We start from the raw sequence: 23816 nt of genomic DNA on the forward strand, positions 1-23816 counted from the left end.
TAACACACAGTGACAGCAGGATGTGTAAGTGCATTAGTGTAACACACAGTGACAGCAGGATGTGTAAGTGCATTAGTGTAACACACAGTGACAGTAGGATGTGTAAGTGCATTAGTGTAACACACAGTGACAGTAGGATGTGTAAGTGCATTAATGTAACACACAGTGACAGTAGGATGTGTAAGTGCATTAGTGTAACATACAGTGACAGTAGGATGTGTAAGTGCATTCGTGTAACACACAGTGACAGCAGTATGTGTAAGTGCATTAGTGTAACACACAGTGACAGCAGGATGTGTAAGTGCATTAGTGTAACACACAGTGACAGTAGGATGTGTAAGTGCATTAGTGTAACACGCAGTGAGTGTGATTGTATTGGTTGTGGGTGTAACTTCTCTCATCTTGTAGAATGGGACTTCCCCTCTCCCGCCCACTCTTGCCCAATCAGCTCTACCATTGGCTGCGTCAGCCCTCAGCTTGTGTCTGGTTAGCTGCTCTGGCTGTCAATCACCTGCCCAGCACACTTCCTGGTTGTAAATCCCCAGACTTGAGACAAGTTAGAGAGTAATGATACTTTGTAACTTAAATAGGAAGCCACCTTCATCCGCCTGTGTTACCCCACACACAGCCTATGGGGCACTTATAATACCCCACAGGAGGCAGATCACAAGACTGCAGCAAGGGAGACAAAACTACAGTAAGGTGTACTGGGCTGAAGAGCTGACAATCAAATACTGTGCAAACCTATTCCTTCCGAGGACATCAGAGGGGGGTTTCAGGGGACCTGAGAAGCAGTGAAATTGCAAGGTGCCCGAGGTAAGTACAACTCTGTAATAATATATTGTCTCACGTAGCAGGGACAGTCTACGCAGCGCTGTGCAGTAGAATTCCGAGTCCCTGCACAGAGTTTACAATCTAATGTGGCTGTCTGAGGAACAGGGGAATAAAGTCACTTGCCCAAGGTTAAAAGGAGCCGACGCCGGCACTTTAAATGGCTTCACCTACTTCAAAGGCAACGACATTCCCACTGAGCATCTCCTCCAGCCCTGAACCGTCCATATCAGAACATAGGAATGGGAAGTGACACGTTGAAGCAGGTTTATTAGAGTTGTCATGTGGTGAAAGCGCTCACCCGTTCAACACCCATGTGAAGTATGCATTGCAGTGCTAGCGAGTGTGTTGTCAGACTTTACCCCCTCACTGCTAGAGAGGCCAGAAGCGCAAAGCAGCCCCGATGTGTGGCTCCGGCGCACAAATTACGCTCAACCACAATGTTCCAAGGGGGAAGTTAGGATTTAAATTCTTCGGGAAAACAATATGGCCACCGGGATCAGTATTGCTCTGGTTGTCAATAGAAAGCCGCAACGTGGTCTTCTATAGGTGACCCCGGCAGCCATATTTGTAGTTGGCAGTTCCTTTGTCCACCTGTCCCAACTCCAATTCATCCCAAATGCTGCTGTCAGACTCCTCTACCTCACTGCCCCATTATGCAGGGCCGGCTGGGAAGACCGCGGGGCCTCTGTAAGCGCAGGTGCAGTAGCACCGATGGCACTGCCATCAAGCCGGCCCTGCCCGGGGCACTACGCATATCTCTACACTGGCTTCACATGTCCTCTAGAACACTGACTTACAAGGCCTTCAACAACACTGTTCCGCTTACATCTCCGCTCATCCCTAAATACATCCTAAACACCCCTATGTTCTGCCCATGACATCAGCCTTTCCTCCTGCCTTATTACCTCCTCTCCCTCCCACCTACAAGAATTCTCCCGTATTCCTTCCGCTCCCTGGAATTCCCTGCCACGCACCATCAGACTCTCCCCCAGATTCCAGACATTTAAAAGCTCCCAGAAAACTCACCTTTTCAATAAAGCCTATATGGTGTACCCCTAACATCCACATCCCCCCCCCCCCAACCCTATTGGGACCCGCTGTGTGGCTGGACCAATCTCCAACCTGAGGTATTTCAACATTGTCCCTCACTCCCTGTAGATTGTAAGCTCTTATGAGCAGGGCCCACGTTACCTCGTATCTGTTTGTGCATGGATTTGTATACAACTCTGTGTGTCATTATCAAATTACTGTACCCACATTGTACCACACTGCGGAATATATTGGTGCTTTACAAATTGATGATAATAATAATAATAATACACCAAGAGAAATAAAGCATGAGCATCACATCCCCTCCCCATTTGCCCACGGATAATTGGACAAACAAACAAAAAGAGAAGAGAGACCTGGGGGAGTGGATTGCCGCTTTGAAAGTACAGCACTTACCAATGTCACTGTGAAACTATTGGATTGTTAACTTTGTGGATTAGTATGTAATTGAACCAGTATCGCACAGCACTGTATAAATAATGCAGATCTCTCTCCTCTCACTCCCTAGATTTCTAGGCGTCCTCATCTCTCCTTGGATTCAGTGGACAGGAGAGAGTGAAATGTCCTCTCCACGTCTCTTTATCGCCACCCATGATTTCTCTGCCCCCCCTGCATCTTCCGAAGGGGCGAATGAGAAGGTGGAAAAGGGCAGCCTGCTAACTCCAGCACCCGCTCCACCCTCTGCCCTCGGTGCGGTGGATTACCCCTTGCTCTCTCCTCCTCCACTCTGGCTGACCGTGCTGGAATCACAGAGTGTGGTTGGGGTGGACATAAAGTCAGTGGTGGAGCTTGGGTCCCTGGCGGGGAAGGTGCTGCGGGCAGTGACGGACACGGAAGAGCGCCTGGAATTCTTCAAGGACCGGCGCAGGTTGAGGGAGGTGCTGGAGTTGGCCCCAGGGGACCCCGTTAGGGTGCAGGTGACCTCGGCCAGTGGGCGCAGAGAGAGAGGGGTGCTGTGCTACCGGGGACATGTGTTTAACAAGCAGGGGGTGCTTTATGGGGTGCAGCTGGTGGTAAGTATTTGAGGTTGTCGGGAGGGTAAAAGTTAACAAGGGAGAAAAGGAGAGCGCTGGAAAAAGGAAAAGAGGACAGAGGTTTGGTAAAAGGAACAGGAGATTTCATTTTGTACAAAATTTTATAGAGCCAAATATTTTATTCTATAAGGGATGAAATCTACAGGGACACATTATCTTGTACAGGGGATCTTACGAAAGGTCATTGAGAAGAAAGACATTTTATTAGAGAGGGATCCCATGAAAGTTTAAGGGACATATTTTCTGATAGAGGTGGTTCTCCATGAAGAAAAATAGTCTCTTGTAAGGGAGGATCCTGAGAGGAGGTGATTTTTCAGGATAAGGATGTCTTTCTCTGCTCTCTTTCCCCTCTCCCACCTAACCCTAACCCCTCACCCTCCCAGGGCTCAGCAGTGGGTAAAGGTTTCACGGACGGCTCATTCCGAGGTCACCAGTTCTTCTCCTGTGATGAAAATTGTGGGGTCTTCGTTCCGGGGAGCAGGCTGGAGCTGGGGCATGATGAGCCACCAGTCCGAAGGGGAGCAAGAACGGATGACACCCCGCTGGAAGAGGCTGGCCTGGGGTCCAGAAACCACCAAGATCAGCGTCCTCGGCAGGTGAACTTCCTTTCTCGAGGCGTCAGGCATCAGAGCCCCCCACGAGCTAACGAGAAGGACCGAGGCAGCGGTAATGCATATATACCCTACTGTGTCACCCCCTCCCTACAAACTCCATATAACTCCTCTGTCTACTCTACACAGTTATATATAGTTACATAGTAGATGAGGTTGAAAAAAGACATACATCCATCAAGTTCTAAATTTAGCATATTTTGACGACAGATACCTATCCTAAATTTGTATTTACAGTATTTTGATCCAGAGAAAGGCTAAAAAAAAACCCAATGACATATCATCCAATACTGTCTCATAAGGGGAAAACTAAATGAATGGCTGACTCCAAATAATGGATTTCACGTGTTTACGTATTTGGTATATCCCTGTATACCTTCCCTTTCTAAAAAGATGCCCAACCTTTTTTCAAAGATATCTATTGTATCTGCCATCACAGTCTCCATGGGTAATGAATCCCACATTGTAGCTGCCCTTACTGTAAAGAACCCTTTCCTTTGTTGCTCTTCAAATCTCCTTCCTCCAACCTTAAGGCAGCAGTGCGCAAATGGGGGTGCGGGAGATTTTTGTAGGGGGTCGCGGTGGTTGCAGAGGCCCTACGCTTTCCCCCACGGCATTTAAATGAAATGCCGGGGGATCGCGTGAGGTCTCTGCAACCTATTACCGAGATTCAGACGGCTTCAGACAGCAGCTGATGCTTTGCCATGGCAACGCTGCATCAAATGACGCTGCGGGGTCATTTGACGCAGGGAACAGAGGTAAGGGGGGGGGCAGCTGCAAAAGTTTGCACACCCCTGGCTTAAGGGATGCCCCCGAGTCCTGTGTACTGTCATTGGGATGAATAGTTCTTTTGAAAGCTCCTTGTACTGTCCCCGAATATATTTGTATATAGTTATCAGATCCCCTCTTAGACGCCTCTTTTCTAATATAACAAATGTAATTTAGCTAGCCTCTCCTCATAAATCAGATTATCCATCCCCTTCATTAATTTGGTGGTGCTTCTCTGGGCTTTTCTAATTCTATAATGCTTTCTTTATGGAGAGGTGCCCAAAACTACACACAAAAAGGAAGAGTACAGGCTTCACAGATTTTATAAATGCAATAATTTATTTAAGCCAAATAAAGTGACCATCGTTTCGTCTGTCACGGTTGCCTTTGTTAAAGAGTGGCATTCCTAACAGGCTGCAGTGACAGCCGAAACGTTGGACACTTTAGTTGGCTTCAATAAATTATTGCATTTATAAAATCCGTGAAGCCTCTACTCTTCCTTTTCTATGTCTCCTGTACCTGGGATTGCAGCGGGCCTTCCCTGTGTATCCTGTACCTGGGATTGCAGCGGGCCTTCCCTGTGTCTCCTGTACCTGGGATAGCAGCCGGCCTTCCCTGTGTCTCCTGTACCTGGGATAGCAGCCAGCCTTCCCTGTGTCTCCTGTACCTGGGATTGCAGCGGGCCTTCCCTGTGTCTCCTGTACCTGGGATAGCAGCCGGCCTTCCCTGTGTCTCCTGTACCTGGGATAGCAGCCGGCCTTCCCTGTGTATCCTGTACCTGGGATAGCAGCCGGCCTTCCCTGTGTCTCCTGTACCTGGGATTGCAGCGGGCCTTCCCTGTGTCTCCTGTACCTGGGATTGCAGCGGGCCTTCCCTGTGTCTCCTGTACCTGGGATAGCAGCGGGCCTTCCCTGTGTCTCCTGTACCTGGGATTGCAGCGGGCCTTCCCTGTGCATCCTGTACCTGGGATTGCAGCGGGCCTTCCCTGTGTCTCCTGTACCTGGGATTGCAGCCGGCCTTCCCTGTGTATCCTGTACCTGGGAAAGCAGCCGGCCTTCCCTGTGTCTCCTGTACCTGGGATAGCAGCGGGCCTTCCTTGTGTATCCTGTACCTGGGATTGCAGCGGGCCTTCCCTGTGTCTCCTGTACCTGGGATTGCAGCGGGCCTTCCCTGTGTCTCCTGTACCTGGGATAGCAGCGGGCCTTCCCTGTGTCTCCTGTACCTGGGATAGCAGCGGGCCTTCCCTGTGTCTCCTGTACCTGGGATAGCAGCGGGCCTTCCCTGTGTCTCCTGTACCTGGGATTGCAGCCGGCCTTCCCTGTGTCTCCTGTACCTGGGATTGCAGCCGGCCTTCCCTGTGTCTCCTGTACCTGGGATTGCAGCCGGCCTTCCCTGTGTCTCCTGTACCTGGGATTGCAGCGGGCCTTCCCTGTGTCTCCTGTACCTGGGATTGCAGCGGGCCTTCCCTGTGTCTCCTGTACCTGGGATTGCAGCGGGCCTTCCCTGTGTATCCTGTACCTGGGATTGCAGCGGGCCTTCCCTGTGTATCCTGTACTGTACCTGGGATTGCAGCGGGCCTTCCCTGTGTATCCTGTACCTGGGATAGCAGCGGGCCTTCCCTGTGTCTCCTGTACCTGGGATAGCAGCGGGCCTTCCCTGTGTCTCCTGTACCTGGGATAGCAGCGGGCCTTCCCTTTGTCTCCTGTACCTGGGATAGCAGCCGGCCTTCCCTGTGTCTCCTGTACCTGGGATAGCAGCGGGCCTTCCCTGTGTCTCCTGTACCTGGGATAGCAGCGGGCCTTCCCTGTGTATCCTGTACCTGGGATAGCAGCGGGCCTTCCCTGTGTCTCCTGTACCTGGGATAGCAGCGGGCCTTCCCTGTGTCTCCTGTACCTGGGATTGCAGCAGGCCTTCCCTGTGTATCCTGTACCTGGGATTGCAGCGGGCCTTCCCTGTGTATCCTGTACCTGGGATTGCAGCGGGCCTTCCCTGTGTATCCTGTACCTGGGATTGCAGCGGGCCTTCCCTGTGTATCCTGTACCTGGGATAGCAGCGGGCCTTCCCTGTGTCTCCTGTACCTGGGATAGCAGCGGGCCTTCCCTCATCGAGTTAGGCCGCGTCCAGTGTGAAGCTGAGCGTGCTTGTGCTCAGTGCGATCAAACACATTGTGACAATGTGTTGGTCCAGAGTGCATGTGAGCGCTCCGCACTCAGCTGCTTGCGGAAGCAATTTTTTGTGTCGCGCTTGCCCGGGTCACGTGCTGTTCAGCCAATGAAGGCGAACCGCTCTCATGACGTCACGGGTACGCCCCCCGGCTTGGGTTGCCAGGTGTCCGGTATTTGGTTACTCTGTCTGGTAAAAAATGAGAGATTAGATAATACCGAACGTGTATGTGTCCGGTATTATGTCTGCGGACTTAGTAACCAATAGCGGGATTTCCCCTGAGAAGGGAGAGAGCAGGGCTGCTGCTGCTAGGGGGCTGGGCAGCTTCCTCCATCCTGATTGGCGGCATTACACAGCAGCAGCCAATCAGGAGGAGGTGGCAGGAGCCTGGGAGGTGGGGCCAAAGAGCGGAGGAAAAGCATGGAGCAGAGAGAGGTGAAGCTGTGTCCTGCCTGTGTGTCCTGCGTCCTGCCTGTGTGTCCTGCGTCCTGCCTGTGTGTCCTGCGTCCTGCCTGTGTGTCCTGCGTCCTGCCTGTGTGTCCTGCGTCCTGCCTGTGTGTCCTGCGTCCTGTCTGTGTGTCCTGCCTGTGTGTCCTGCGTCCTGCCTGTGTGTCCTGCGTCCTGCCTGTGTGTCCTGCGTCCTGCCTGTGTGTCCTGCGTCCTGCTGTGTGTCTTGCGCCCTGCCTGTGTGTCCTGCGCCCTGCCTGTGTGTCCTGCGTCCTGCCTGTGTGTCCTGCGTCCTGCCTGTGTCTTGCGTCCTGCCTGTGTGTCCTGTGTCCTGCCTGTGTGTCCTGTGTCCCCTGCGTCCGTCCTGTCTCTGTCCTGTGTGGCCTGTGTCCCCCGCATGTGTGTCTTGCCTGTCCTGCGTCCTGCCTGTGTGTCCTGCTTCCTGCCTGTGTCCTGCCTGTGTGTCCTGTGTCCTGCCTGTGTGTCCTGCCTGTGTGTCCTGTGTCCTGCCTGTGTGTCCTGTGTCCTGCCTGTGTGTCCTGTGTCCTGCCTGTGTGTCCTGCGTCCTGCCTGTGTGTCCTGCGTCCTGCCTGTGTGTCCTGTGTCCTGCCTGTGTATCCTGTGTCCCCAGCGTCCGTCATGTGTATGTCCTTTGTGGCCTGTGTCCCCCGCCTGTGTGTCTTGCCTGTCCTGCGTCCTGCCTGTGTCCTGCGTCCTGCCTGTGTGTCCTGTGTCCTGCCTGTGTGTGTCCCGTGTCGTGTGTCGTGTCCTGTATGTCTTGCCTGTCCTGTCTATGTGTCTTGCATCCTGCCTGTGTCCCCCGCCTGTGTGTCCCGTGTCGTGTCGTGTGTGTCCTGCCTGTGTGTCCTGCCTGTGTGTGCTGCCTGTGTGTGCTGCCTGTGTGTATTTGTTCTGTTTTGTCCGTGTGTGTGTGTCTTCTCTGGCTGTCCTATGGGGTTATAATGACAGGTAGGGGGTGAGAGAGGATGAAGGGAGGGGGGTGTGAATGGAGAAGGAATGAGAGAGAATGAAGGGAGGGGGGATGAGGGAGGATGAAGGGAGGGGGGATGAGGGAGGATGAAGGGAGGGGGGATGAGGGAGGATGAAGGGAGGGGGGATGAGGGAGGATGAAGGGAGAGGGGATGAGGAGGGATGAGGGGGGATGAGGGGGGATGAGCGAGGATGAAGGGAGGGGTGGGAGAATGAAGGGAGGGGGGATGAAGGGAAGGGGGATGAAGGGAAGGGTGGGAGGATGAAGCAAGGAGTGGGAGGATGAAGGGAGGGGGGATGAGCGAGGATGAAAGAAGTGGGATGAGCGGGAATGAAGGGAGGGGGGATGAGTGAGGATGAAGGGAGTGGGGTGGGAGGGTGAGAGGATAAGGGGAGAGAGGATGAGGAGGGGTACAGTATTGCTCGCCATGGGTCTGTATGACTGCAGGTCAGTTATTTATAAATGATCTGACCATTACGTCATTTGTTCTAAATGTCACTCAAAGCGCGCACCAATTTGCACTATTTCATATTCTTTTTCCTAAAAAAATCCTCGGAAGGGCTCTCCCTCCCTCTTCCTCCCTCTCTCCCTCTCCCTCCCATTCCCTCCCTCTCCCTCCCATTCCCTCCCAAGACTCCTCCCCAGATTTTTTACGAAACAGAATATAAATTGGTGCAAACTGGTGAATACTTGGAGTGAAATTTAGAAAAAATTACAGTCGGTTCCTTTTATAAATAACAGTCTTCCTCATCAACGATTATCGCGCGCGTCGCACCTTTCACTATTTTGTCGAGCATTTTTAGACAAGCCACCTGGCAACCCTACCTCTAGCACGACCCTCACACATGCAAGTAGCTGGCCAGGAATCGCCCGGGCAACATGAGCGCCTGACATCACGGGCTCTCACCCTGGACGAGGCCTTAGAGTGCCCCGGTATCCGTATCCTGTGTTTATTTTTGATTATTGGTGTGTAACATTTTCCCACATTACATTGCCCAAGACTATACTCCATTTTCAATTTGTGTTCTTACGAAGGCCCAGATTATGGTGCCGGCGTCGCAGCGTGCACACGCTTGCGTGCGCGCACCCGGCAAGCACTCTGCTTTATTATTTTATGGGACCTACCCCCATGCCTGCGCGCCGACAGGCGCGTTGATGTGGCCGCGTTTTGAAAATACAACCAATTTTGTATTTTCAGGCAGCTGCCGCGTGACGTCAGCGCACGTGAGCTGGTTCAGCCAATGAGGACGAACCAGCTTTGTGATGCCCCCGCCACGCGTCTACGATCTCCTGCAGCCAAGTTGACAAATCGCTTGGGCTGCAGGAGTGCGTGTGGTAGCGAGCACGTTCTCACGCGGCTGAGCCGGGACAATAATCCCTGCCTAAGGCTTTATAAAGGGTCCACATTTAGACAAAGAAGCCATGATATAGTTAATTTCTATATGTTTTTTCTTCTCATAAGTACGGGTCATTTAATTCAATCCTTGGTCAAAGCAGATCAAACCTGCAACCATGTCAGGGTAGACCCTATCCGTAGGTCCTACACTACCAACTTTATACTGTGTCATTTGTATTTCCTCCACTACATAGAGAAAAGAGGAAACAAAACAGTTATATCGCCTTTGCAGTAGCAATACACTTGGGAAGTATACAGTATATAGATTATTTCCTTGCACTTTATTTTTTGGGGTTTTTTTCTCACTATTTTTATATGGGCACTTGTGGTTTTTAAGGCTAAGGCCCCGCTCCCTCAGTCAGCGCGCCCGCACTGCATGCAGGCAGCGCGCTGAGAGGCACAGACCGCTATCTGCGGTCTGTAGGGAGAGGGAGCCGGAGCGGGGGGGGGGCGTGGTTTGAACGGAGGGTCCGTCTGTACATATCCCCCTCCCCTCCTCCGGTGTGCAGGAGCCCGGAGGCCAGGCTCCCTCCTCCTGAATGAAACTGAGCCGGCAAAAAAAAAAAACAGGCCGCCTCCCTACGAGCTCCTTCCCTGCTCCCCTGCTTACCTCCTCATTGGCTCACACGCGCACCACGTGAGGCTTCAACGCTCCAGAACACCTTCTTCTTAGCGCTGGCGGCTGACGCGTCAAAGCACGTAGTGAGCCACGGAGGGAGGAGGCAGCGGGGACCAACGGATTGCAGGTAAGGGGCTGGTGGCTGGTGCCACCGGACGCAGCGGGACCAAGCCCTAATGGCACTGTACAGCACACACAGTGCTCCTACATTTGTAACCCCTTAGGCCGCGCTTATAGTGCTGCCGATGGCGACACGACTGATGATGTCACCCGTAGCCGTCGCCACCAGCGAAAGTTATAATTAGATTTTTCGCGACTGTCGCCAGCGATGTCACGAAAGGGGGCGGGCCGCGGTCTCTGATTGGTTTAGAGACAGTCACATGTGGCGACTGTCTCTCAAAAATCAAGTAGACCCGGCTTAAAAAAAAATTGCCGTGACGTCGCTCTGTCACTCTGTCGCCTTCGCGCTTACTATAATTGCTTTCGACGGAGTCAATGTATTTGATTCAGAGTGACGTTGCCGTCACAAGGCACTATAAGTGCAGCCTTAGGTATGGCATACATGTCCCACATCCCATGCTATTGGATGTATCATTGTTTTTTCCCCCTCTTTTCTCTATGCAGGAGGAGGAAATACACAGGACACAATATAACATTGGCAGTGTATATACCTGATGATAGGGTCGGCCTTGCTGTGGATACAACTTGAAATGTTCGGGCCAAAAGATTTAACTAAATGAGTCATACATATAGCAATTCATTGAATATTTAGTTATATTGAACGTGCATTGGGGCTTCTTTATTTCCTGTATTTGGAGGTCACTTTCCCAGTATGGCTCCAAATGACACAAATATATACATATTTAATACTGTGGGACTGTATTTTGAGCTAAGATTGTGTATGTCTAATAACTCTACATACGTCCCACTCTGCACTATGGACAGGGCCAGGTTCTAGAAGCTGCACTATGGACAGGGCCAGGTTCTAGAAGCTGCACTACGGACAGGGCCAGGTTCTAGAAGCTGCACTACGGACAGGGCCAGGTTCTAGAAGCTGCACTACGGACAGGGCCAGGTTCTAGAAGCTGCACTGGTTCTGGACAAGTGTAGAAGTGAGAGTTCTTCATAGATGTAACTGTGAGCGGAGTTTCCCAAAGCTCACGTTACTTCTTCATGTGTACTATGGTATAAGTAAAGTGCACATGAAGGTCACACAAGAAAAGATTATCTATGACGAACTCTCTTATTGGTCCAGTAAAAGCGAACATCTGCACTCATGACTTTTGCCCACATCTCTATAACTCCATCAAGCACACACATTCTTTCCCAACCTGGCAATCCGATCCTGGTTCCTCCAGCACGGAAGGAGATAATTAGTCTCCAAAAAGCTTATGCGACCTCATGACTGAAAGGTTAAAGTGACCCCATCCTTGGTTTGTGCCATTTTTTTTACAGTGCGTCAAACAGAAATCCTTTTGCACAGCTCATATTGTACAATGAGATACCAGCCTACAGTTAATCAGGCTCCTGCAAAAGGTAGTGCCTTTTGCCTAACCAATTGCTTCCATAATCAACTCTATCCTGTCTGCTGGCCATATCCCAAAGACCTGGAAAACTGCCAGAGTTGTCCCAACTGTCAAAAGTGGGGACAAAAACACTGTCTCAAACTACAGGCCAATCTCTCTTCTCCCAATACTATCCAAAGTCATGGAAAAATGTGTCCACTCCCAATTAAGCGATTAATATACCCAGACAAATTTCCTTAGCCAATTTCAATCTGGCTTTCGCCCCAAACACTCCACGGTAACGACCCTGCTAAAAGTTTACAATGAAATCCAGTGTGGAATGGAACTGGGACACTTGTGCAATATTCCTACTGTAGATTTTGCAAAGGCTTTTGATACTGTTGATCATGCTATCCTGCTTAACAAACTCCAGAGCTCTGGAATAGGGAAGCATGCTTTAAACTGGTTTCAGCCCTACCTATCAGGTAGATCCCAACATTTGTCTATCTCAGGCTCTAACTCCAACCCCTTGGATATCACCTGTGGTGTCCCCCAAGGCTGTGATCTGTGGCCCCTACCCTTCTCAGTCTTCATCAATGATCTTCCTACAGCTTGTAAGGGAGCTTCAATACACATGTATGCAGATGACACATCCTATATGCACACAGCCCTAGCCTCTCCGACCTTGAACACATACGTCAATCTGAATTTTTGAGACGTGAAAATTGGATTTCCCAAAACAAACTGTTTTTAAACACTGACAAGACTGTAACAATGGTATTTGGGACAAAGGCTAATTTTTTTAAGCTTCCAGTGACTGAGCTCCAGATCAGAACCAACGCTAGCACCACCCTAACTCCTGTTACTAGTTTTGTATGTCTTTATTTATATAGCGCCATAAATGTACATAGCGCTTCACAGTAGTAATACATGTTGTAATCATATAAATAACAAATAATATATATAACAGGTCATGGGAATAAGTGCTTCAGACATAAAAGTAACATTAAGGAAGAGGAGTGCCTGCTCCGAGGAGCTTACAATCTAATTGGTAGGTAGGGGAACATATAGAGACAGTAGGAGGGAATTCTAGTAAGTGCGTCTGCAGGGGGCCAAGCTTTATGTATCATGTGTCCAGGATAATCCAGTGCTATTCATATGCTTCTTTAAGCAAGTGTGTCTTAAGGTGGGTCTTAAAGGTGGATAGAGAGGGTGCTAGTCGGGTATTGAGGGGAAGGGCATTACAGAGGTGTGGGGCAGAAAGTGAGGAAGGTTTAAGGCGGGAGAGGGCTTTAGATACAAAGGGGGTAGAGAGAAGACATCCTTGAGAAGAACGCAAGAGTCGGGATGGTGCATAGCGAGAAATTAGGGCTGAGATGTAAGGAGGGGCAGAAGAGTGTAAAGCTTTAAAAGTGAGGAGGAGAATTGAGTGTGTAGTTTTAAATACTTGGGCATATGGTTTGACTCCAATTTAACATTTGGGATGCACATTGATACCCTGACATCCAAAACCTATGCCAAACTAGGTGTACTTTACAGGAACAAATCCTCCCTTAGGCCGCGCTTATAGTGCCAGCGATGCTGACGTCACGCTGCGGTCACTGGAAAAATCAAATTGAAATGGCTTCCAGCGATTGCGACCAAGCCGTTGCATCGCTCCTACTATAAGCGCACGCGACGGCATCAATACATTTGTTTTGACGCGGCATTGCTGTCGCCAACACTATAAGCACGGCCTAATTCTGTTGGTCAGAAAGCGTATTGCACAGCAGATGCTAATGCCAATTAGCAACCATGGGGACATAGTATATGGCTGGGCACCCCAAACCCGCCTTAGCAAACTTGACACCCTCTACAATTCAATATGCCGTTTTGTTCTCCAATGCAACTACAACACACATCACTGCGAAATGCTCAAAGAACTAGATTGGTCATCACTTGAGTCGAGGCGCAAAGTTCACCTTTCCTGTCTTGCCTTCAAATACTTTCTGGGCAAGCTACCCATCTATCTGAACAAGCTCCTCACCCCTACCACACGCAGCACTTATCATCTGAGATCTGACTCCAAAAGACTGTTCATGGTCCCAAGGTTCAGCAAAGTATCCCTCCGCTCCTCCTTCTCTTACCGTGCACCCCAAAACTGGAACAACCTACCGGAGACTCTCACATCCACAACCAGTTTAAGTTCTTTCAAAAATAAAGCTGCCTCACATTTTAATCTGGTCTGTAACTGTTACATACGCCTATAATATATATTATCTCTAACTGTGCATGCTATGTCTTGTATATAATGTATACCCCGTTCACTTATGTAACTGTATTTGTAACCATGTATTATTTGTCATCTCAACACTCTGCCCAGGACATACTTGGAAACAGTTTATAAACACATTGTGGAATGCTCTAAACACATGTATAGGTCTTCTGATGAAAAGAAGAAAAAAATATATAACTCCTTGGCTGGAGTACCTTTCCGCTATCAAATAATGAAATATCTCATATACAATCCATTCAACTGGCAGTATCCCACTTGGCGCTGTAGTAAGGTATACCCACAATAAAGTGTCCAGGCACATATAAGCCTTGTATAGTGTAATGAATGATGAAAGAGATAAATCTCAAGGACTCACATACTGTATAGTGCAGCATCCTTGGGTGATAGTCCACGTCCTCAGGTACAGGTGTGCTTCAGTCTTCAATCAGGAACAACAGCAAAAGCAAAAAAGACACAGCACTATTCCCAGCAGATAAATGATCAAAAAAGCAGTGTTCCCACCTTGATAAAGAGCTAACGCTTGAAACGCGTACAGTAGGTGTGGGCATTTTTGCCTGTGTATGCTGCTTTTCTCCATGTTGCTAATAAATGAGTTTTTTTTTCACTTTTGGGAACGCTCTCCTTTTTTTGATCACTCATCTGCTGGGAGTAGTGCTGTGTCTTTTTTGCTTTTGCTGTTAATACTTGAAAACAAGAGGCAACTCTCAATGTATTACTTCCTGGTAACACATTTTATAAATAAATAGTGATTGGTATGTGGTTTTGTTACAGAAGAGCAGCCACCCCCAGCAGAGGAGAGCAACGACAAGTGGCGTATTCCAGAGGAACACATGGGACAAGGTTAGGGTAGAAACCATGAGAGGAAGGGGGGGGGGGAGAGACAATGTGAACACTACTAGAGCTGCACATATTTGATGATGGAGTACAAGTGTGATGAGGTGAAAGAGGCCATATACAGAGAGAGTTGTGCTGCTGTGGCTGGGATTGGAAGTGGCCACATTGAGCTGAATGGAATAAAGAGGGCTCTGATTAGTTGGATGGGAAGTATGGAGAGGCTGTGTTGAGCTGTATGGAGTGATAATAAAGGCTTCATACTCTTTCACCATACAGTTGAGGAGCCCAGATCGCTGACCACTTCACCTGAGGGGCAGGAGCCACCCTCTTCCTTCCCGCCTTCCTCTGAGGATCACCATCCACCCTCCAGCCTGTACTGCCCCCCCAGAAATGGGAGCACTTCCCCTCACCTGTCTGAAGAAGAACCTTTAGGACGGGGGCTGGAACTGAACTCCATGGTGGAAGTTCACGACCCCCCAATTTATGGGGTGATCCGCTGGATTGGGCAGATCCCAGATTCCCCTGATTCCATTGCTGGACTCGAGATGGTAATTCAACCCATCTGATCCTTCATTACAAAAAATACTTCTGATCCATAGCAATTGTGAGAGTAGACCTAATCCTGCCCTGTTACTGACCTTCCCTACTTCAGACCAGCAGAGCATTGTTTCTTAACTCCCTCCATGCTGGAAAGCCTGGCAGAGCATTGCACCTAGCCCCCTTAACTACTATTGAGGGACTGCTGATCCTTACCCCTTAACCATTGTTGTGGCAAGAAACAGAATTGCGCAATATGATATAGACGAAACAAAAACAAAGGATACACAGATATAAGTCACTATCTATACTAAATCTATACTAAATGAATTAATCTCTCCTTGCCGCTGGCCCAAACTCTCACCCAGAGAGAAAAGTCAATATAGTGCTGGAAAAAGGACCTAAGAGAGAGAGAGACAAAAACAGAACATAGTGTACTCTGTATAATATAGATACATATTCCCTGCTATAAATAGATATACTGTACTTACAAGATAACAATTCACGCTCCTCTATGAAGATGCAGGTGCTGGACTCGGTCAGGACAAATCTTCACCACCTATAGACGCTCCCTCTGAACTGATAGGCTCAGCTGTGAAAGTAATGTTTTCAGAGCAAGAAGACGCGCTGACTGGCTGCTTCATGCGCTGCTGATCGATCTGATTGCCTTTACAGAGCAGATTAAAATGTTGTACTAACCCCCACCATAAAAGTAGAGAGAGTGACTTTGTATAGCGATGCAAGGACAAGGAGCATAAGGGTCTTGGGCTGATCAGTCCAGCACCTGCATCTTCATAGAGGAGCTCAGTTGAGTCTGGCGGAGTGGATTTTCTCTAACAACAGATCCAGCTAAGGTTACTTACTCTGCTTGATTTGTATTGTTATCTTGTAAGTGTATCTATTTATAGCAGGGAATATTTATCTATATTATACAGAGTAGTAGTCTGTGTTCTATTTTTGTCTTTCTCTCTCTTGTGTGCTATAGGTCCTTTTTCCAGTACTATATTAACCATTGTTGTGCTGCAGAACCATGCAGAAGAACTCCCCTTCTCCTCTTCGACAATAAAACAATTCTTTGTACAGCTAAGCGCTGTGTTACTAGACAGTCCTGCAAAGCCCCTCTCTTTTCTTCCCCAGGAGGCTGAGATGCTGTCCGTCTGCACAGACGGGACATACAGGGGGAGTCGTTATTTTCACTGCGGCCCCAATAAGGCTCTGTTTGTCAAACTACGAAACTGCCGGCCAGACTCGCGCTTCTACTCTCTGCACGGCCCGACCAATCCGATCCTGCGATGTAACTCCATTGGTGAGCTTGACGCCTGCACAGTTTAGAGAAACAGAGCTTGGCCCCATGGTACCTGTCACGAGTGAATAGCACATATATACAATAACCAGGCCAGATTGAACAAGACTAGGATATAGTAAACTGAATGAGTTTATTTCCTATGAGCAGAACAGACAATACATCAAGCAAATAACATTACAGAAATAGTTACACTTACTGAGGTTGGACAAGGAGATATTCAGCCGAATAGCAGCTCCTTAGTTGTTATAAGTCACAACAAGCACGACAAAACGACAGCAAGAAGCAACCAACACAGGAATAAGGGGTGCACGCAACTATATAGACGCAGACACCCATTCCTACCATGGCAGTTCAGTTATTGGTGAAGAAAAATCTTGACCCAATCACAGGTTGCCAGGTAATGCAAAAAGCTGGGTTTACCCAGCCCCTCATTAATACAACCCTCCCCTGTAGCTAATTGGGCCAGCCCATTTATAAAAAACTATGACATGATGCCTTCGTTGCCATCCTGTCTAGAAAAAATGCTTATTGGGCAGGGGTCTTTCATGTAGGGTGTCACTTTTGACAGGTGAAATGGTTATCACCTACTTGTGAGATCTGGCTGCATATGCAATGAGGCTTTCAAGTGGCCTCCTTTGATTGTACAATTACATATCAAAGGGACCATTTGGCGAGCTTCCAAACTTATATCCAAAGTTATAGTAAAAACAGCGATAACATAACTATTTCTCCCATATTTTAAATCAGATTAACAATATCTATGCAACCTGTGTTCGTTGCATAGGAAAGCATATCCAAATTTCAGCCTTGTAGCACAAAAACATACAGAGATATGGTTCTATGGGGTTTACATTATGACAAATACACAGTTAACCCTCTCTCCATGTTAATACATAACATAGCAATTAATTCTACTGAAGCAGGGGGATGCAGATCAACATATACACAATATGGTTAACCCTTTCCCTCCCGACATGATTTCTACACATACAGGAATATAACACAGACTGCTGGGGGAATACATCTCAGACCTGGGGCAATTCTGCTCAAGCAGGGGGATGCAGATCAACATATACACAGATCCCATTAACCCCTTATACCCCGATCATGACAGTACGTATGCTGTGCCCAGAGGGTAGTTTGCGTGTGATGGGCAAGGCTGGCATTGCCCTCTCTGCCTCTCTGTTTCTCTTAGCATTCCGGGACTACACCAGCGAGTGTGTGGAGGAGGATACTCCCCCTGCGATGGGCAGCGATGCTGCAGAATGTCTAACAGGATGGAAGAAGGGGATTCAGGGACACTGTAACTCCTGTTACCTGGACGCAACGCTCTTCTGGTGAGGAGCATTGCTCCTAAGCTTCTACCCTACCAGAGCATCTGAACTTCTTTCACAACCCTGTGCGAGACACATATCGATGCCTACTGTACTTACTGTATACTCACTATCTCTCTCTACTAATCTTCATCTCTGTTGCTCTCACACACTTTCTTGCATTCTTAATCTCTCTCATGCACCACTTTTGTCCTCTCTATCTGTATGTCTGGCACACTGTACTGTATCACTCTTCTTTCCATCGCTCTCTCTCTCACTCTGTTACACTCTTTCAGTATGTTCGCCTGCTCCTCTGTTCTGGACACAATGCTCCTGCGCCCTACGGACAAGAATGACCGTGATTCATACAGTGACACACGGGACTTGCTGCGCACCGAGATAGTGAACCCGCTCCGGAAGTGAGTGCCAATAGCAAGCAGGAGATTTCAGGTGGGGTTAAGAGTAAGGGTCTTTAATAATGTCTTGCCAACTGTAACCTGGCATTGAGAATACATTGCTAATACTAGCATTTGGGCTGTGATAAAGGTTGTTGTCTTAAAGATTCACAACAACCTGCCCCATCTTTCTCTATGATCTGCTTTTTATCTCTCGTTTGCTCTGTTTTCTATTCATTCTTTTGCCTTCTATTTCTTCTCTTCCCTTGCCTCCCCCTTTCATTTTTTCTTTTTCATTTTCCTCCCCATTTCTCTACAATCTTTCTCAATTTGTTCCAGTAGAAGTTCTCCCTTTTCCCTATGCCTCTTTCCATTACATTCTTCCCTCTTCTCTCTCTCTCACCCTGTGTCCTTGCCGTCCCCTCAGGAACGGTTACGTATGTGCCACCAAAGTGATGGCTCTGAGGAAGATTTTGGAAGCAGCTGGAAAGAGTACAGGCTTTACTAGTGAAGAGAAAGGTGATGGGATTGTGCATCTCTGTACACTGTCTGGCCTTTGTATAGCTGAGAGAGCTTGTGTGGATAAGAGAGGACTCCTTGTTAACTCACTATTACAAGTATGGCCACTCTTGGTCACTGTGTGTCTCTCTCTGTGTGAGGTGAAGGGGCAGGTCAGTGTAGACACTGCTCAGTCTTTCTTTTGAGTCTAGAATTCTAGGTGCACAAGTCTAGGATCACCTGCGATGTTACAGCCCTTGGTATGCTGAACTGTATTTCCATGTACAGTACCTGTTCTGTGAACAATCCAGACCTAGACATTTAATATTCTGACGTTCTTCAATAGTCACCTACTTCATCTGCTTTCCCTTAATAGTTTGTACTCCACTTGATGCTCCCTCTCTATCCCCTCTTTGTGAACAGACCCAGAGGAATTTCTAAACAAGTTATTCCAGGTCCTGCGGGTGGAGCCTCTCTTTTATATCAGGTAAAAATTATGTGTCATGGCATGATAACCACTTCCCATGTCCTGTCTCTATGCTCTTCCTTTAACTCTTTCTCCTTCTTTTATCACTCCTGCCATCACCTTTGATCTCCAATCCCTTCTTCTTCATACTGTATCGCTAACCTGTGTTAGCTTATCTTCTCCGTAACACATCCCCTATCGATGTAGGACATCAAAGAAGAAGCCTCAGGGTTGCATATTCTACCAGATCTTCATGGAGAAAAGGAAGTCGGTGGATGTACCCAGTGTCCAGCAGCTCCTAGAGTGGTCCATGATCACTAGTGACCTCAAGTTCACAGAGGTAAGAAAACTGGTAAGAGGTAAGAGGCCATGAAAACTGTGCCAATGCGACACTTGGTGCATGGAACTCATATGATGTGACAGAATCTTCAATACCATAAGGGTGTAAACTGGGGGACAGATGGGAAGCATCTGTGGAGACTGGAGAAAGTCCTGCGTTGTTGGAGGGGTGGATGCATGCAAAAGCCTCCTAGTAGAAAGCAGTAAATCAACTGATAACAAAAAATATAGAATATCCAATATTGAATAATTATATATAATAATGCATATTTACCTTAATTAAATGGGCCATGTGGTTTCTATCTGCCATTAACATCAATGTATCTTTTGGTTTATGTTCCTCCCCTTACCTCTTTTACAGGCTCCCTCCTGCCTTATCATCCAGATGCCAAGGAATGGGAAGAATTTCAAGATGTTCCCCACCATCCTTCCAACTCTGGAGCTGGACATTACAGACCTCCTGGAGGACAGTAAGTACTCAAGATTCAGACCACTATAGGACTCCAAACATAAGATGAGGGAGTTGGATATGGATCATGATTTGATGTAAGGATCATTGACCAATGTGTCACTGCCGCAGGTGGTCATTAATTGGATTGCTGGATGGTATAGAGGATGTCACATACAGATGTAGTCAGTGCCGCAGACCAACATGCAGAAATCCGTGGCCCTGGAAACAGTACATTTTGCAGCCCTGGAGGATTAAAGTGGGACCCCCGCAGCATTAATCCTACCGGGCCAGCCAGTCTGATAGAGCTGTGCAGAGGGACAGAACCAGTCTTTCTCCGTGTCTCCCAGAGCAGCTCAGAAGGTGAGAAGCAGTCAGTCCGGTCTGTCCCGCCCTTTAATGATGTAGATGTCTGAATACGGTCCTATAGTATTCTCCCTCATGATGTAGATACCCATATTCTGGCATCTACAACATCAAAAGGCCAGACAGACAGGACTGATACAAAAAAGAATACATGTACAGTACAATATTTAAAATAAATTACTTGCACCCCTTCATTACCTCAGTGGCTAACTGTTAAGGTAATGAAGGGGTTAACTCCTCCTCCCACCCTCCCCAGGGCAAGTAGCCCCTTCTCCCATCCCCAACAAGAGTACCTTCCCCACCCCCACAGTAATTGCCAATAGTCCTATAAGCCAACTCGGGCTAATAGCGCTTTTGCCCATTCAAAAGCATAATAATAAAATAAATAAAAACATACAACAATAAAAATGAACATATTAAATCCATTGATTGTCACTGTGGCCACCTAAGCCCTCAACAGGGACCTAAATAGCCACATTGACATTCACAGTAGACCCTAAATAAATAAATACAAAGATTACTTAACCCTGCCGGGATGAAGGCCACCCTCCCCATTCTCAGGCGCACCAATACATACCTCCAATAAAGGGCCGATGCCCAACAATAAAAAAAGAAATCCGAAAAACAATCCCTGACGATGGCCAATGAAAAGATAGCACAACATGTATGAAAAAGAATCCCATGCCACAAATATACAGAAACCCTGTAACAGCGGTAACATAGATCTATCCTGTCCTTGTGGGTTCTCAAGTTGCTTGAGCGGTCTCCGGAGTGTAGTTCTTCTTTTTTTCATGTAATCTTTTTTTGTACCAGTCCGGTCTGTCGTGCCCCATGATGATGTAGATGCCCGAATATGGGGATCTATATCACGAGGGGGAATACTATAGGACCATATTCGGTCATTAACGTCAAAGGGGTTGGACAAGACATTTATGTCCTGTCCAACTCCCTTAATGACTGCATATGGTCCTATAGTATTTCCCCTCGTGACATAGATTCCCATATTCGGGCATCTACATCATCATGGGGCAGGACAGACCGGACTAACTGCTTCTCACCTCCTGAGCTGCTCGGGGATACACGGAGACTGCTTCTCACCTCCTGAGCTGCTCGGGGATACACGGAGACTGCTTCTCACCTCCTGAGCTGCTCGGGGAGACACGGAGACTGCTTCTCACCTCCTGAGCTGCTCGGGGAGACACGGAGACTGCTTCTCACCTCCTGAGCTGCTCGGGGAGACACGGAGACTGCTTCTCACCTCCTGAGCTGCTCGGGGAGACACGGAGACTGCTTCTCACCTCCTGAGCTGCTCGGGGAGACACGGAGACTGCGTCTCACCTCCTGAGCTGTTTGGGGAGACACAGAGACTGCTTCTCACCTCCTGAGCTGCTCGGGGAGACACGGTGACTGCTTCTCACCTCCTGAGCTGCTCGGGGAGACACGGAGACTGCGTCTCACCTCTTGAGCTGCTCGGGCATACACGGAGACTGCTTCTCACCTCCTGAGCTGCTCGTGGAGACACGGAGACTGCTTCTCACCTCCTGAGCTGCTCGGGGAGACACGGAGACTGCTTCTCACCTCCTGAGCTTCTCGGGGAGACACGGAGACTGCGTCTCACCTCCTGAGCTGCTCGGGGAGACACGGAGACTGTTTCTCACCTCCTGAGCTGCTTGGGGAGACACAGAGACTGTTTCTCACCTCCCGAGCTGCTCGGTGAGACACAGAGACTGCTTCTCACCTCCTGAGCTGCTCTTCCAGATTGGTGGCAGGCCCAGGAGGATAATCAGGGTCCCATTCAGAGACATGGACCCTCGCAGAGTTTATCCTCCCGGCCACTTACTTGTTACGGGGCCACACACGGCTGCAGTGCGGCCCGGCGATCACGGCACAGGGAACAAGTCTTACCACATCTGTACAGAGTTAAACTCAGGCTTTTTACAAAGTTTTACATCTGTGCAGGGTCATTTTACCCTATCTGCAGCTTCAAGCTTTCTACCAAATCTGTGACGCATTGTCACACATTAACATCAAATAAAATCTTCGAGAAATGCTGGTGTTTGAGTGGCGTGACCATCCCTAAGTGAAGGGACATTAGTACATAAGAATAAAGGACCCTCTATACTAATGATATCTTCTGATAATGCAGAACCCAACAAATAAAGAAGTCCTAGCTGCGTTTGCTTCCTGTGCTGTATGGTTGCTCCATGTACACACTACTCTCTGTGCTTTTCTTCCAGCCCCTCGGCAGTGCTGTATCTGTCAGTCCCTGGCGCTGGTGGAATGTCATGAGTGCTATGAGGATGCCAGCATCACCCCGGGCCACATAAAGCAGTACTGTTCCATCTGCAGCACACAGGTACCACCTTCTCCCGCCAAGGAGAAGCAGATAAAACCACAGTATTTTCTCACAATAGGATGACGGGTCCTGACCCTGAACTTTCTTCCGGGCAGGTTCATCTTCACAGGCAGCGCAGTGGGCATCATCAGCGGGAGCTGCGTGTGCCAGGAGGTCTATGTGGGCAGGCTGTGTGTCCACGACAGTCCATGCAGCTGTATGCCGTGCTGTGCATAGAGACCAGTCACTATGTGGCCTTCGTCAGGCTGGGTACCCAGAATCCTCTCTGGGTTTTCTTTGACAGCATGGCTGACCGAGAAGGTAAGGTCTCGGTAGTGTCTATGCCTCCCTTTTGTGTCTGTGTATCTAGGTGACTCCTTGTCCCAGCTTCAGTGTCCGTTGGTTAGTGAGTCTCTGTTGATTTAACCACTTGTACCTGTAATGTACTCATCTCCCCTCCATTGTATCCTCTGTCTTTCCTTCTTATCCTCTCTCCTTCTTTGTCTGTTTCCTTACTTCTTCATCCCCTTCCCCTTGACTGTGCAACTAATCTTCATTTCTTCCCCTCCTCTCCCAAGTCTGTTGTTTTCTCCGCTCTCTCCTTATCAGTGTCTCCGTCTCCTCCCTCTACAGGGGGACAGAATGGGTTTAACATCCCGCGGGTCACCCCATGCCCAGAGGTGGCAGAGTATCTGAGTATGACCCCCAAGGAGCTGAGACAAGCTGACCTTAAAGGCATGCCCACGTACGCCCGCCGGCTGCTGTGTGACGCGTACATGTGTCTGTACTACAGCCCCGACCTCAGCCTGTACAAATAGAACACAGCCTGTGCTGCGGAATCTCAACACGCTGCTGCCTCAGCCTCGTACAGCTAGGAGAACAGGTCTAAAGTGGATAGATGGACCCAGTCTTCAATAACTGCTGTGTGACCTCCATGTCACTTTAACCTGCTGTCTGTCTCAGCTTCGCCCTGCCACCGACTCTCGTGGGACCTAGGACAAAGTCACTTTGCACCGTACTCTGAGCCTGGCCCTGCTGCTGACTTCCACCGTGACATTGGACCCAGGCACTCTACCTCACTTTGTGTCCAATTCTGAGAGCGGCTTTGCCGCTGACTCCTGTTTGACATTTGGCAGTAACTCTTTGCCCCCTTGGGCCTTGGTCTGGTCCTTAATACTGTACCTAAATCTATATGACTTTGGGACCAAATTAGTCCTTTAGACAAGGTCATTGCTCCCTGTACTGGTCCCACTGAAAGGTTAATAAACGGTACATGTCGTAATGAA

General features: G+C 48.7%; 1 protein-coding gene across 1 annotated transcript; it reads left to right on the forward strand.

Moving 5' to 3' along the window:
* Nucleotides 1-522: 522 nt before the first annotated feature.
* Nucleotides 523-23816, forward strand: LOC142465192 (ubiquitin carboxyl-terminal hydrolase CYLD-like). The gene is made up of 15 exons (XM_075569179.1): nucleotides 523-816; nucleotides 2393-2897; nucleotides 3302-3584; nucleotides 14465-14533; nucleotides 14804-15075; nucleotides 16202-16370; nucleotides 17566-17707; nucleotides 17980-18102; nucleotides 18506-18597; nucleotides 19000-19063; nucleotides 19250-19382; nucleotides 19743-19851; nucleotides 22433-22551; nucleotides 22647-22851; nucleotides 23164-23816. Exons 2-15 carry the CDS (start codon nucleotides 2445-2447, stop codon nucleotides 23346-23348), a joined length of 2418 nt encoding a protein of 805 aa, XP_075425294.1. The 5' UTR covers nucleotides 523-816; nucleotides 2393-2444; the 3' UTR covers nucleotides 23349-23816.

Source organism: Ascaphus truei, chromosome 13 (genome assembly GCF_040206685.1).
Source record: "Ascaphus truei isolate aAscTru1 chromosome 13, aAscTru1.hap1, whole genome shotgun sequence".
NCBI lineage: Eukaryota > Metazoa > Chordata > Amphibia > Anura > Ascaphidae > Ascaphus > Ascaphus truei.

Excerpts from the sequence above, each read along its gene's own strand:
- LOC142465192 (XM_075569179.1), top strand. The coding sequence starts at position 2,445 with ATGTCCTCTCCACGTCTCTTTATCGCCACCCATGATTTCTCTGCCCCC. Across the intron at positions 15,076-16,201 it reads CCATTGCTGGACTCGAGATG|GAGGCTGAGATGCTGTCCGT; the intron begins GTAATTCAACCC and ends TTTCTTCCCCAG. Across the intron at positions 22,852-23,163 it reads CAGCATGGCTGACCGAGAAG|GGGGACAGAATGGGTTTAAC; the intron begins GTAAGGTCTCGG and ends CTCCCTCTACAG.